Source organism: Onychostruthus taczanowskii, unplaced genomic scaffold, assembly GCF_017590055.1.
Source record: "Onychostruthus taczanowskii isolate IOZ18803 unplaced genomic scaffold, ASM1759005v1 scaffold10, whole genome shotgun sequence".
Classification (NCBI taxonomy): domain Eukaryota; kingdom Metazoa; phylum Chordata; class Aves; order Passeriformes; family Passeridae; genus Onychostruthus; species Onychostruthus taczanowskii.
This window is the reverse complement of record NW_024496526.1, coordinates 4015207-4031128: the sequence shown is the minus strand read 5'-3', so window position 1 is coordinate 4031128 and position 15922 is coordinate 4015207. Positions and strand designations below refer to the sequence as shown.

At 37.4% G+C, this 15922-nt stretch overlaps 1 protein-coding gene across 2 annotated transcripts in view; it reads right to left on the bottom strand.

Annotated features, from left to right (window-relative positions):
• Positions 1–284: 284 nt before the first annotated feature.
• MAP3K2 (mitogen-activated protein kinase kinase kinase 2) overlaps positions 285–15922 on the bottom strand; it is a 49632-nt gene continuing 33994 nt past the window's right edge. For both annotated transcript variants that reach the window (XM_041407070.1, XM_041407079.1), the window contains exons 12-17: positions 14222–14428; positions 13355–13503; positions 11363–11494; positions 10094–10223; positions 8844–9021; positions 285–7103 (exon numbers count right to left, since the gene is read on the bottom strand). In XM_041407070.1, the coding sequence (XP_041263004.1) occupies positions 6878–7103; positions 8844–9021; positions 10094–10223; positions 11363–11494; positions 13355–13503; positions 14222–14428 (1022 nt within the window). In that variant the 3' untranslated portion in view covers positions 285–6877. The remainder of the gene's footprint in view (positions 7104–8843; positions 9022–10093; positions 10224–11362; positions 11495–13354; positions 13504–14221; positions 14429–15922) is intronic.

Here is a 15922-nt window from a genome sequence, read left to right as displayed (position 1 = left end):
CACCATCGTCTCTCTGTTCCCGGGGCCGCCCCCGCCGCGGGGAGACGGGCGGGCGGGCGCGGGGCGGGGCCTCGGATACGGGGGGGCAGCCACACCCCGGGCCACGCCCGGAGCAGCGGGAAATGAGGAAAAATAATTAAAAATTAACAAAAGAAATTGAACTTCCGGAAAGCGCACCGTAAATAACAATAAAAAAGCCAACTCGGAATTGCGATACGAGAGTGACATTGCGCAGTGTTCTGAAGTACAGAATTCTTAAAAGAGAAATCACACTGTTGTCCCTACAGAGTGTTTTAATATATTTCTAAGTACAATTCGTGTCTGATTTTGGAAATACAAATACATTTCGAATGGTTAAAAACAAAAATTAAAAAAATATTTTGAACATCAGCCAGCTGAAAATATATTTATCTAGTAAATCATCTCTCAAAGCTTTTATATATTTAATTATTCTAACTAAACATAGTACCCTTAAAAAACAAGTTCATAAAAATGTAGAAATGAAATTGTGGAATAAGATTACTGGGATATATACACACACACATTCAATGCATACACAAAATTACAAGGCGGGGTTGGTTGGTTGTTTTTAAGTTTGGAAGGTTGTTAGACAACGGAACTAGCAAGCAATGCCCAACTCCTGAGTTCCTCAACCATGATAAACATAAGCTAGTTTTTAAATTGTTTTTATCTTTTTTTTTTTTTTTTTTTATACACAAGATATTCCATGTAAAGCAGCAACAGCAGTGCAGTTACTGGCAGCAACATCTCAAAAGTAATAAAAAACCCCATACATCCAGACAGTAGTACATTGCACACACACGTGATTCTCATACACCCATCGACAATTGGTCAGAGTATTAAATCAGTGTACAAATTAAATATTTCCAAAAATGTGCAAAAAAGTCAACGTTGATAGAAAAAAACACCTTTGTGTACATACATTACAAACTGTGCCCAGCATTCAACTGAGAGTAAAAACATTTACAGTGAGAAACTGATAGATTAAATAGAGAATTTAATGGCTACATAAAAATGTACATTAGATCAAGAGTAAATTTACAAATTTTTATTCATAGCTTCATGAAAACTAAAAGCCTACGATCCAATTAATCTAAGTCTCCTCCACATATTTACAGTGATACTCCATTATACAACTCCTCCGAGGTCTGAGATGACAGACACTATGCTTTAATAAACCATTCCAATTTTAGGGTGACACCACCTTTTTTTTACTGGTATTAACAAGAAACAAACACTAGGGAACTGACAATCTAATGGCTGTTCAGAAAAGAAAATGCAATCCTTGTTTTTATATCCACATTATATAAACCTCTGGGGAAAAAGGATCATCTTGTTTTGGGGTAAAAAACACAAAAAAGCTCTGATGCATTCCCAATGACTATCCACTCATGAGCTGGACTATCCTTTTCATTATTTCTCAACAGAAGACCCTGACCCTCCAATCCGTACCGGTGGACTCAATGTAAGAGCTGAACCATAAGATACAATTTTTAATCCAGGTCCTCTCCCTTTCAAAAAAGTTTCTGAAAACTAAGCTCTGGCCAAGATGTGACTGCACTGAAACATGAGAAATATAATTTCCTCCACCCCATCTACCTCTCCACTCCATACACACACATATTGCTGGAGGAAACCCAAGGAATGCACCAGCAAACTGGGAGCGGCAGCGTCCTGGGTTCAGTGATGGGCGCCCTGGTCTAAAGCTGGACACACACCCCACTCAGGAGCCATCAGGGGCCACCACCTATGCAGGATTTAAGCTCTGCCAGCTAGAAAGAAAAATAAACGGTGTGGGCCAAGTAGGGGATATCAAATGAGAAAGGAGCTCCTTTGTTTCTGATCACAGATTTTGATCAGAAACCCTGGCTTGATAGCAAACCTGTCTGACCCCTCAGTGCACATTAGTGGCTCCTCCTGAAGGCAGCACCCACACCCAAGTAACGGTGGGTGACATCTGGCTGTCACATAGAGAGGACTGGCCGCTTCCCAGAGCTTGGGAACATGCTCACTATGGTGCACAAAACAGATCAGGTCACAATTTTATCTTCATGATGTTCCTGAAATGTCCTAAGGCTCAAACCCAGCTATAGAAGTCACCAGGTCTTAGTCACTAAGCTTATGCAGTAATTTTAGAATGACAACAGTAAGATTAAATTAGAAAGAGCTTTTAAAAAGAAAACTCTTCATTTTAATACAAGCATGAGTTTTGCATATCAAACAGCAACTATAAACACCCACATGTCTGAAATATGGGCAGTGTCTACCACTTTTTACTAGTACCTGCTTTACTCAGTCAGCAACAGCTTACTGGTGGATATACACTATTTATAAGAGACATGAAACATCACTTTTGGCTATATGTATATGGGATAGAAAAGCTTTGGTAATTGTATGTGATTCTACACTGCAGACTTGTCATTGCCACAAGACAGCAAGTTACCAGCAAGAAGAAATGACACTGGCAGCAATACTTTCGCTTTTCCAGAAACACCATAGGGACTTACATTCAAGCACACACATTATACTTTTCTATATGCGTGACACAGTCTTTCAAGATTAAAAAAGTAAGAAATTGGTTATAAATAACTGTAGATCTGACCAATTTTCTCAAGTCTCTGAAGCTGCAGTTAGACATTGCTCTATGTCCAAAAGAATGGCTTGCTGTACTGCACTGTACCTATGGGTGCTACAAGGCTTTCAGTCAAGACAACGGCAGGATTAGGATTAGCCAAAACGCACAGGAAAGAAATCTGTTGGTTTGCTTGGACAGATCATATTCCTGTACACTGAAAGTAAACAGCTTTTAATACAGTACCACACTTACAAATGTACCAAATTTACTTTCAAGCCCAGTAAGAAACTCTGCTGCAGAGTCTGGTACCCAGAGCCAGGAAGCCAAATCCTGACAATCCAGTTACTTCAGTGCATGCAGACAAATCCTCTTTCTGGCATGTGCATTGGTGTACAATATCCAGAATGCAAATACAAAATGTGCATTAGCACAGAAAGCCAAAAATCACTTTCAAGTTCTGAATTTGAATGTCTGCTGCAGATTATAACTCCAGCACACTTTTCAATGCAGTTAGGCAAGTTCTGCTTTGGGCACTTTGAAAAAACCCATTCTCTAAGACTGCTTTGGTGACATGGAATTGTATGACATATTTCCATATGGTGTTCTAACATGAACAAAATTAAGGCATACAGAGAAAAAGGCACTAGCTAAAAAAACCCCAAACTTGTCATTTTATTTTACTGAAAGGACTATTTAGCTACAAATCTAATTGGAAATCAAGTTAGAAGTTTTAATACTATATTTAAAATGTCAAGAAAAGAAGACTGGAGATTTAACTATGCAATTATTAGATCCATACCTTTATGAGTTCTTCCATGGATATTTCTATCACCCAAATAAAAAATCAGCAACTTTCTCCAATACAACACAACTGAAACCTTGAGTCATGCTCTAACAGGGCTGTTAGTTACACCGTTAAAACCATACCACAGAAGTAGCTTTTGTCACTTAATATGTGCAACAGACAGAATACTAAAAATCCTTAGATAAGTAAGACTTGAAAATACACATACTCACCGTGAATTTCAACCCTTATTTTTTGAGAGTACAGCTTCATTGTGGCATTTACAGAAAAGCAAACCAACCCCGCAGCAGTATTGCTTTCACTGGCATTTTTTTATAATTGGATTCAATAATTAAGAACAATTCATGATTCTAAAATGCTGGTGGCTTTTTAAGCGGCATACAAGAACTTGTGAGTAGGGATCTTGGCTCTGCAATCCTCCTCCATGGAGTTTAAAGCTTGGAATTCCATGCAACCTCACAAATTCTAGAATGAGGGATCATTCACCATCACCCCAGGAGTCCCTGTAAGTGTTTAACAAACCCTGTATACAGCGTGTTTTACGACATTACCCCACTAGGGGTAAGTAATAGCCAACCTCTTGGTAAAAGCCTGATTTAGCATCATAATTATTTCTAGCTCAAAGTATTTGTGTTAATAACCATCTAATTTACTGTAAGTTATTTAAGTCAATAGAGAAATTATCCTTAGGGTGAAAAAAACTAGCTTAAGCCTAACCTTGGTTAAATTTGTAAAATTTTACTAGAATCACTCAAACCGGAAAATGTCAACTTCATTTAAGAAGCACAGTCATTGGCAGCTTTCTGACAGGCCAAAGGCATGATGAAAAATGCATCCTGAAAGTTGCTTTTTTCCTGGCTCCAAAATTCTGACCGTTGTCATGACTGAATGCCATTTTTTTTAGAAAAGGCACAAAAGCAGCAAACTTGATTGTTCAGTAATTAAAAATCACAACAAGTAAGTGATATTGCAATATACATGATCCAGCACTGTCTCACAGAAAGGTCACATTATAAGAAAACTAGATTCTGAAAATTTTCAAGCTTCAGAGAGTGCAGTTTCTCTTTAGAATAGTATATTTAAATGTTATGAATGCTACAGATAAACCTGGTTACATTTTCCCTTTGATGTCCTTTTTTGGTAATATAAAATTTCCTTACCTTTTCAGGAATCACTGACCACTACTGATTTTTATATACATTTTCACCTTGGTTTTGGTACCTTCTTAGTCTGAAATCAATAATTTCAATTACATGATCTTGAAAATTACCTACCTAAACTATTAGGTTCTACATTAAACTTCCCATTCCTACTGTCACTACATTTTGCTTATAAAGCAAAGGTCCCTTACAGTAGAGTATATACCAATTCTTCTTCAAGGCTGCTTCATAGCTTTTAACTAGTGACAGAGAAACAACAAAAAAAAAAAGTCAGTACAAGTTGCCTTTCCTTTCAGCCTTTTACACTTTTCCTGGTCTGACTAGCTCCTCCTGCGCTCAGGAAACCTTGCACAGTCGCAGTTGTGTACCCTGACCAAGAAAATTTTAAGTTGGGTAAAATACTCGCATAAGCTGAAGAAATCACCACTCTCAAGTCTCTGGAGAGATGGCCACAAAAAAGTAATTCTTACTCCACTACAGGTAAAGTGATCAGGATAGATCCATACTCCTGCTTATGCACTGGCAAAACAAATGGAATTCAGCAGAATAAATTCAGAAATCTCATACATGAGTGACTGTGGGAATGGGTAAGCTTATTGTTCTGTCTCCATGCATTTTGTAAACCTCATAGTCCTCTAAAGATGCAGAACAGGTAGAGCCTTGCCAGACTTGACAAGGGTAAGAGTACCAGCCTGCTCTGCCTTTAAAAAACAACAAAAGCAAGCAATGAATCATCCAAAACAGCAAACATAATTTCAGTTCTGTTGTCCAATAGTTTATTTCCTTTAAATTATCTATGTTCTGTTCTTCTACAAAAATATGAGAGTCTGATTTTTCTGTTGTGAAAAGACAGTTATTCACTACACCTGATCAGTACCTGGGCTTCTCAGCTGAGAAGCAGTATTTCAGATTTTTACTTCTTTAATTATGCTCTTGCAGAAATAGAAAAAGTAATTAACGTACTCTTTATGACAGCTGGAAATCTGACAAACACCAATCTGGATTATCAGGCTGGAATATTCACACTCATGTTATTTAATTGTTGGCTCTCTCTGCACTTTTGGCCTGTTTTCTGTATAATTTTCTGTGCTGTGCCTCCTTCTTCATAGGATTCATCAGTGCAACCTTATTAAAAATATAACTGTAGTCTTCGCTTTCTCAGTGACTCTTTCCTGATGTTAAGAGATGTTTGACTTGATTTCAGGAATTTTCAACACATCCTAGATGACTGACCTGCATTACTAAACCAACTTTTTTTAGTGCAGAATGGGAAGAATTTTATATTATTCAGGCACTTGATGTTGACATACATTCCGTCCTAGCGCCTCTCAACAGCTTTGCAAACATTTCTGAATCCAGTAACTCATATACTGCACAAGGATTAGTCATTCCCTTTCCCCTGCAGCCATTCATGGGACTGTGGAGGAGAACTGACCCTCAACATCAGTATTTTTTATCAGCTAAGATAACTGTCTCCCTCAAAGCTTATGCAACAGAGGTTCTCTTTGGCAGATAGAGCAGGAGGCATTCTCCTAACTATTTACATCCAGTAGCTGACCCTTGTCTAGCATGGAAAATTTCCCCTTTGCAGTATAGTAGTTTCTAGGAGTCTGGGCCCATAATCTGTTTACCTGTAATTATTTTCATATTAAGATAATACAATAATTCTACACCAAAACCTCTAAATAGTACATCAGTTCTGAGCTCATTTTTGTTATTTTCTTTTGGTCACATAGAAGTACCAGCTAGACATGCTGCTGTACAAAGAGTTCCAAGTTCTTCTAGCTTCAATTAACTCTCAGAACCACATGTTCCTGCTTAAACTGTACATTCCAGAAACTGATTAAATTCTAAAATATAGTAAGAACTTAGAACTCTCTGCTGCAAGTACCTACAATATAGATAAGAATCACATAGAAGTAACCTTCTTGTCCTTTAGCTGCATGTCTATTTTTCCCTGCACCCTGAGTCAGTCAGCGGTGTCAGAAAAAGTCACACAGTTCCTGACTGTCCAAGCATTTGTAATTTTTTTTCCTCTTTAAATAAGGAACAAATATGTACTAAAGTGCTTTATCTACATCAACCACATCAGTACATTATAGAAACAAAAAGTTCTAGTCCTGGTGGGAGCCGGGGAGAGAAGATTCTCATTTTAGATACAAATTTTAGATTGTTTACAATCTAAGTGAAACAAAGATTCAAGAGAATATTCTCTCTCTTGTCTTTTTTCTCCTTTTTCTTTGTAAAAAATAAAAAATAAAAGTGCAGTCAAATAGAAAATAAATGCAGTAGATGCAAGCCGAGCTGAGGCAGGTGTTAGTGATAGTGTGCAAACGTGTGTCTTAGCAGTTCATCTGCAAATGGTCGCAGCTTGGCCTCGATAAAAATCCGCTTCAAGAAATCCCGAGCGTGGTCGGAGACGTGAGGAGGGAGCTGGGGGTTGGTTGGCTGAGTGGCAATTTTAAAGATGGCAGCCATGGCTTCAAACTCTGCCCACGGGGGCTTCTCAGTGAGCATTTCTACCACTGTGCAACCTACACTCCTGAAACAAAGGCAGAAGTGAAACAGCAGGTTACAACAGAGTCTGCCCTTCCAGGAAAACAAGAAATAGCAGAGAGGGAATAAAATATCACATATAAGCAGGGTCCACATAACACTACAGAGTAACTTCAGCATGAAACAGGCATTGGAATAAACTGGCATATACTGCTACACCTTTATCTCAGAGTTACACAAATCATTACCTATGTCTCCACTGTATTACTTCCCTGGGCTGAAAGCTAATACCTCAGTGAAGGGATAATTACATATTCATCCAGGTAATACCAGCTGTGGTAGGGCACTGCCAGCACCCAGTGCTCAGCAGCCATGCTCTCAGGACTGCACTTGGAAGCTTTCCTGCTCCCTGAGGCTGAACAGAAATGCAAAGCATCAGGAAAGCTCCATGCATGCCATGTGTGTTGCCAGCTCATTAGAAATGTACAAATTATCACCAGTGAATCATGTGCAAACATAATATGGCAGCTGAAGAACAAAAGGCCTACTTCAAGGTATCTTCTCTTTTAGTTAAGGATACTAAAAATATACATAGAGTGACAAAAAAAAATTTAAGTTCCTAAGCAATCTTTGTTCAGAAACAATGTTTAAAGAATTTAGGAAGGCAGAAAGGCATATATATGGCCAGAGAAACTTTGTTCTAGAAGTCCTTAAAGATCAGCATCTTCCAATAACAAATGAACAATACTGCAAAATGGATAGGCTGGAATAATTCTCCAATTATTAGAAAGTCTGAATGTTTTTCAAGATGCTTGCAAGAAGTTTTGTGCTTAAACAGAGGTCCACTGCTTTATACAATAAGGATTTACTGACTGACAGCTGTCTAACTTCAGTATTTTTTCTTAAGTTTCCACCAAAAAACACACAATAACCTTGGTGCCAATGCTTCACACTTGAACAAGCGAACTGCTTGATATTATAAGGTTGACCTTATATTTTTCACATATATTGGAGTACTTAGTAAATAATCTGAAGTAGCCGAAATTAATTCCCCGAGGTTAAAACTATTGTCATTGCTTGGATACAATGTAGCTACTTTTTAAACACACACTACTCCAGCCTCTCTGCTGCTGCCTGCCCATTACTGTGTATTCACAGATCAGCTGCAGTGCAAGGGGTCTCATTGCCAAAGTCATCTGTCCACTGGGCTGGAGCCATGTTAGACTGTGGCATATAAAATGTTTCACTAGCCTTCATTTTTGCAAATTACCTTTCCCTCTTAGCTCTTATGTATTTAATAACAACTTAAACCAAATTATTTTTTGATACTCCCTTTTAAATCTGGCAAATTCACTCTTACGTGTTCAACTTTTAGAAGAGTAGCATTTTATTTTCTGCCTTGCATCAAAGCTATTTTGATGTTGAAGTTTCATTACAACACATTGACTGAACTGATGTTTCAAACTTGTGTTTCAAACTGATGTTTCCCATACTGCTTTCAGTCAGTACCTTTCCAGAACTAACAAACAGTTTGGTAATCCTAACTTCATGCAAGGTCAGTTGAAAGGATTCTCTTATGATCTCTAAACTGACGGGCTGAGAAATTGCCACATGAAAAATTAAATTTTGGTGTTAAGACTCTCCAAATATGACTGTCAGTGTTCACATTTGCCACCTTCCTCAGCTTAAATCCCAGGATGTAACACTGCAGCTTCAGATAACAAACACCTACTCTGTGTTGAAAATGAAATGGCACCTTTCAGTAAAGAAGGGGTTTTTAACATACCAGATGTCTGCTTTTCTGCCGTACCCTTCTCCGCTAATAACTTCAGGACTCATCCAGTAGGGAGTTCCTGTGACAGACTTCATTCCCGTACCAGACAAACAGATGGTCTGCAGCCGTTTGCTGGCACCGAAGTCCCCAAGCTTCACATTGCCTGCCGAGTCCCGCAGAATATTTGCTCCTGGAAGGAAGGGAACACAGCATTACCTTCATAAAAGACTCAAGGTTTTGGTGTGGGAACAGGAACACAAGTTTGGATTCAGTGATACAATTCAACATCAACCTAAGATTTCAAGCCCTGAGAATTTATTTTCTCTGCTCATTCCTATTAGTCTCTTCTGGAGTTCAAAAAATAATTAATTGCACACACTGGTTTGCGTGCTAGGCCTTTTCCAGGAAGGGGCAGTCCCTTTGTAAAGCCCTCCCGACAAAATAAGGAATATGCTAAACATGGGAAATTAAAAGAAATGGGAAATGAATTTCCACACAACTGAAAATGTCTCCATACTATTGTAAGGCAAAACCTCAAATTGTGTTACAGATTTATTCAAAACAAGTATCAGCACAAGATGTACAAATTGACTGTGGTATCTCAACCTGCTTTGGAACAAAACACAGTTGATACAAAGCAACAGAAAAATGGCAAAAATATTAGGGAATAAAACAGCATTGTGTTCAACACACCTAATCTGCACATCACCACCTTCCTATATATTCACACCTTGCTTATGCAACACTTGCAAGTCACCTGCACCTATCTGCAAAAGGTAGATGTTACACCAGGCTTCCTAGCAGTAAAATGGAATAAGTCTGATCAGACAGGTCACCTCTGCCGGTCACTTCCTGTACCAGTCAAGTGCTGGGTAATTTCTATATAATTGATGAAACAAAACTCCATAAATTTAAACTTTCAAGCCATGACACTTTCCTCTGCACAGTCTATTTCTAATGACATCATCCTCCAATATATATAAAGCTATTAATAGTAAAATAAAATCAAAGGAATTTATCCTGCTTGTTTTACAGATGAAGACTAAAGAAACATTGCCAGAACTGTGCTAGAACATCCCAAAGTTGCTTCTTTTTCCCTCCCCAGGTTACACCACTGACAAGACTAAAAGATGGAAAGCAATCACACTGATTTTAGGTCAGTATTTTGGTATTTCAAACTTAATTGCATTTTAGTGCTTCACATAAGAGTGGAAAAGGATCAGTAATAAAGAGTACTGAACTGTGCACAGAACTCTCATTACCTTTAATATCTCGATGGACAATCATATTACTGTGCAAATAGTGAACTCCTTCCAGAATCTGCCGTGTGTATTTACGAGTCACGTTCTCTGTGAGTGCTCCATATGATTTCAATTGGTCTTTGATGGAACCCTATGGCACAGAAGCATAAAATACTAACACTTCTACAATTCAACTGAAATTCAATTGAATTTATGCCTGAAACATAGACATTTAAAATTACAATTCTTCTTGATTTAACCTTAAAACTAGTAAGCAACTGAATAGTTCCAGTCCAATGTACAGAAAGAGAACAGCACCCTTAAACTTTTTGACAGGTAAGTGGTGACACTCAGGATGGACATAACACATGCCCTTTGGGTTAGCTTATACTCAAAAAAAACATCGTCAAGAAAAAAACCACCATGTGCTATAGGGTGGTGCTGTAGGTAAAAAAGAAGAGGCAAGCAAATCTAAGCTTAAAATAAGATTAAATCAAAACTTCTTCAAAAATAGTTTTGCAACTGTTTTTGTATAACCTGTCTTTGTCACATGGAGTTACAAACTGCTAAGATCACTTCTGTCACTTTTCCAAATCTCAGAAAAATTCAACAAGTCCCACAAAACAAGACCTAGAATTAAAAAAAATGAAGAAGCAAACAAAAAACCCACCACCACAAAGAAAACAATGCTCAGACACTGCTTTTCTCCTCTGGAGTCTTATAGCAAGTAGACTGCTGTAACTATTCAGAAATACAGAGCCTCTGTTTTTGTAGGAGCACATTTTATTTAGCTCTGCTGACCCCACTTGGTGAGAAAACGAAAATCTACAGTTTTCTGACCTTATAATATTTCCTAACAAAGAAGAACAGCAGATCAGCATGTACTAGGTGCCACACAAGAAGCAAGCAGCAAGATTATTTTCTGTATGCACTTATTCCCACCCCCATCTCAGCTACTTTTTGTTTTCCAGAAATACTTGAAGCGTGGCAAAACAAAACAGTAAAATTCAGGGAGATTTAAGAGTTTAGTAATGATAATACTGTCTTTTGAAAGACATGGCCAGGCACCACCAAATCCAAACACAAAGAGCTTTTGTACAAACCACTGTAAATTCAAGAGAACCCAAGCAACCAATGGAGAAGACAGGAGGTTGCAAGCACTTGTCAGGACCCATCTTTGGTGTTTTTAATTTGGACAGTTTAAAATATCTTTTATGCAAAGCTGAATGCTTGGGTGCTCATCACACTGCACACATTCGATGGCTGAAGTGGATGAGATCTCTTGCTTACCCCAGGCATGTACTCCATGAATATTGAGAGTGTTCTTTCAGGTGGATCTCTCAAGAAGCCATAATACTGAACAATTCTTTCATGCAACAGATTTTTCAGCAACTGAATCTCACATTCAAGTGCATTTACTTCCTGAAAGGACAAAACAGGACAGATTTACCTCGCTTGATGTAGTAAAACGGATTTTGGATTTGAATTTTTTCAATCAGAGCAGTGTGTACATATTAAAAGTGTTATGCAAACTAAGTAACAAAATACTCCTACAGCTAATGTAAAATTTTTGCATTTTGTAACAAGAAAATATCAATGTTAAATTGAGGTAATTTAAAACAACCAAAATTATGTCTTTTCTATACATTATCTTTGGGATGGTTTTGCTGGTTTTTCATTATTTCTTTTTCCTAGAAGTTATGTTTGTTTCAGAGCACAGCAGATATCAAGAGTTCATGAGGTCAGTGATCATTATACAACATGTCATAAGCCTCCAGTTGGGTAAAAAAAAACAACTAACAAAACACAGAAAACCACCCCACATTTTAATCTTTGTGGTGGAATAATTAGCATTAATTCTTAACTTTTCCAGGATTATAGACTATACTTTAAAAATGCCTTTGATACGACTTGATACTGTAATAATGAAATGCAACAAAGGAAAACACTAACAGCTGGTGCTTTCTCTGGAGCCATCCAAAATACTATAAATTTTGCAAACAGGAAGTAAGATATTTTGAAATGGACTGTACAATCACATCTTGGAAAAATACTAACCCACAAATTCAAACTTGACTAGATGGACTGAAACTTCACCTTTCAACCAGCACAGTCACCGTCACCTAGTGACTGACTAAATTACACCTAGAAGTTTTTAATCAAAATCTGAATTTTTATTAGTCATAGGCTTTTATGGATACCCTCACACTTCTGAGATTAGAAATAGATTTTGCACACAGAGGCACATAACACTGCAAAATGCTATGATATGTGACCTCACAAAACTGTTGCTTCAGAGAGATACTACCATATTTTAACATTTCCAAAACATAACGAGTTGTTCTGTTACACATTTTAAAGAAGCAGCAGCAACAACTACACTAGGAATCTACAGCACAAATAATTCTTGACTTTTTCTTTTATCCTATCTACTAACAGCAGCAACTCTAACTGGAAGCCACTCAATTCTGCAATCATGCTTACACCCATTGTATCCCTGGCCTTGCTCCCCACAGTGCAGAACGCAGTCATAATGTAAGGAAAGTAAGAATTCTCTTCCTATCCTGTAAAAAGCAGCAAGCATGGTTTGGGAAAAGAAGAAATGGCAGATTTGTGCTACTTTTAAATTGTTTATCTCCTTCAGCATCCAGTATTTCAAAATGGACAAGTTTAACTTTAGAGAGAGAATAAACTAACAAGGAAACTTGTGCTCTTTAGGGAGAAACAGAGTGTGTAACAGCAGCTAGTCTTGATGTACAACGTTTAAAAGAAACAAAACAAACAACAGGCCCCCCCCCCCCAACACAGAAATACCCCCCAAAAAAGATGAAAAAATAGGTAAGAATCTCAAACTGTCTTCATAGCCAAAACTAATTTCTTTTTGGCAATTGGTTTTCAGGAACTTATATTAGTACAGCTTTTTCTGCTTATAAATGTAACTTCTTCCAATTCCTGTTAGTATAACTAATTATCTATTTCAGACCACACTTTGTAATAAATTGTTTGATTTTAGAGACTGAGACAGCAACAAATCAAATGATGCATCCTCACAGCATAAGGATCTGTCTGAAAACTAAAAAATGTGATGTAATATTAAAATCAGGTAAGCAGACTATTTATCTATGGTACTAACAAAAGAGAATTCCTAACAAGGACATGGTTTCCTAACACAACATGGTTTAAAACATGTTCGTCCTGTTTAAGAAAAGGAATGGGAGTCTGCTCTAGAACACACCACTTAAGCAGAAGCCTTTTCCAAGGTCTCTCTTGGGTATCACTTACCTTGCTGGTTTCTGGGCTGTCAGGATCAAACTGAACTTGTTTAACAGCCAATTCTCTTCCAGTGTCAGCATCGTAACACAGATACACTCTGCCAAAGGCACCTTGACCCAGCAGTTTACCAAGTCTCCAGTTAGTTGGAGCTCGTGGTGCTGAAAATATAAGTATGTTTTGGTTTTCAAATGAGCTTGCTATTCAGCTGATCGAGAAAAACTGTAATACACAGAAAATAATTTTTTAAAAGACTACTTTTTCAACAACAGAGACTGTACGTCCTAAACCTCACCATATAAATCACAAAGATCAATAAAACTCCCTGTAAGATGGAAAACATTAACTACTTAAATTTATTCACAAAATAAGTTGTGGTAGAACTAGACATACTTAAAACAACTAGCAATAGCTAATTTGAAAAACAGAAAAAGAATGTTAAACAAACAACCTTCTTTTTAAAAAAAATAGAGGCATAATTACAAGGTATGAGCTACTGAAGTCATCACAAAGTATATTTGCTCCTGAAATTCTACCACAAGTATGAAGCAGTACCACTAAAAATTACAGTTTAACTGAAAACATGACCAACATCTGCAAAAATAAATAGTAACTGCAACCTACAAAATCCTTCTCAGGTCCTAAAAAGTCTAAGAAATCACTTGTACAATGTTTTGTTATCACAGATGTAAATTCCAATTGAAAGTCTACATGGAGGTAGGTTAGGTAAGCAATGAAAGGTAGTCTTGGCCTTTGCCTATTAGAGAGATAAAACCATGTTATTTAATGGCACATGTTTGGACGGCATGCTAGGTTTTGACATGATATAGTTGAAAAGTAAGAGTTTTACAGTGGGGTTCACAAAACGCCAGAACTTACAGCGGCTGGGTGGGCTGATGTCCATGACTGACAAGGTAGGATTGTCTATGTCACTGCCCCTCCTCCTCATCCGGTTATCTTCGTATTCCGGCGTAAAGACGCTGCTCCCACTGCTGGTGCTCAGTGAGTGATCAGTGGGACTGAAACTGACTGGTGATCGGAAGTTGTTGCCCTGAGTCCTTCTGGCTCTTGGAAAAGTTTTACGACCTTCAAAGATATACACAGAACACAAAAGTTACAGTACAGAAAGATACTGCAATGCAATGTGTGCATGCAAATACTTTATGAGTTCTACATCATCTCGTTCAAATCTGCCACAGCAGAGGATAGGACATAATCATCATCAAGTTTACTGGTTTAACTTTCTACCTAGAAGAAAACAAACATTCATCACAGATGTATATAAGGACTAGACAGAATCAAAATCTTGGGTTTAAGAGATGAAAATTGGGACCAAATTCTGAAATTTTTCTGAAATATAATCAACATGCTTGAAAAACCTGGAGACCTGTAAGAGGAGGAAAGAAAACGCCATGCCTCTGTTTTTAATGCTCTATTAAATATGCAAATATAAAATTTCTGATATTTAGGAGAACAAAATACACATTCACAATGTTGTAATGCCCAAGCCAGCCTCTTCCTTCTATAAACTAGAAAGAATTTAATTCAGACAAAGACTTGACACCTGGAATCAACAGGAAGACCACAAAAGTATTTTAAAAATCAGAACACAAGCAATGCAAAATTTGGAGATAGCTACGGCATCAGAATAAAAAAAGAGAGCACCAATCTTCAACATGTTAATTACAACCAGATGACTAATACAATTTATATTAATCTATTTAGATAACACATCTATTTTTAGGATAGCATCTCTTGATTAAGTTTCATCCTAGAGAACTCAGCAATAACTGAATGAGTCTCTGATTCATTAGGTACTACACTGGAGGAGGAGTTCCCAGAGGACTAAAGAAAGCAGATAACAAATCTCTGAAATAGTAGACTCAGCCTTATATACTAGTCTGGACAATTTAAATTCCAAGAAAGATAGGAAAACAAGTTATTAAGCAGTTTAATTCACTATTGAAAAGATTAAAATGTGATAAACTAGTCATAATTGGTTTGTCTCATATAGCTAATCCTATTTTCCCATTTCAGTGGGACATTCTCACATGCCAACTCATGAAGTGTTGCAGACCATCTTACTATGCAGATTATACTCAAGACAGATTTAGAACAGTTATCAGTGATTTCTTATCAAAGGGGAAGATAAACTGCTGGGAATGTCCACTTAAATTATCTTCAGTCCCTTTCCATGCACTATTTTAATTCATCATGTACATATGATGGAACTTAACACACTGAAATATTGCAGATGACATCATGTTAAGTGTGGCTGAAAATCCATTTAAAGATAAAAATAAAAATTCACAGTGGTATTGGACATTAGAGATTATTCAAAAATCAACGAGATGGAATTCAGTAAGGAAGTACAATATACATACTTAGAGAGAAATCTAATGCAGAAACTACAAAGTGTAAAGCAATTGGAAGTCATGAAGAAAATTATATAGGAAAATGTAACCAAAGACTGAAGAGCAGTCAGAATGGTGACCAGAAAGTAGGGTCATTCTGCAACACATTAATGTGACTGCTACATACCGAGTTCTGCTTATGTCCTCTGTTATGCATGAAGTGGCC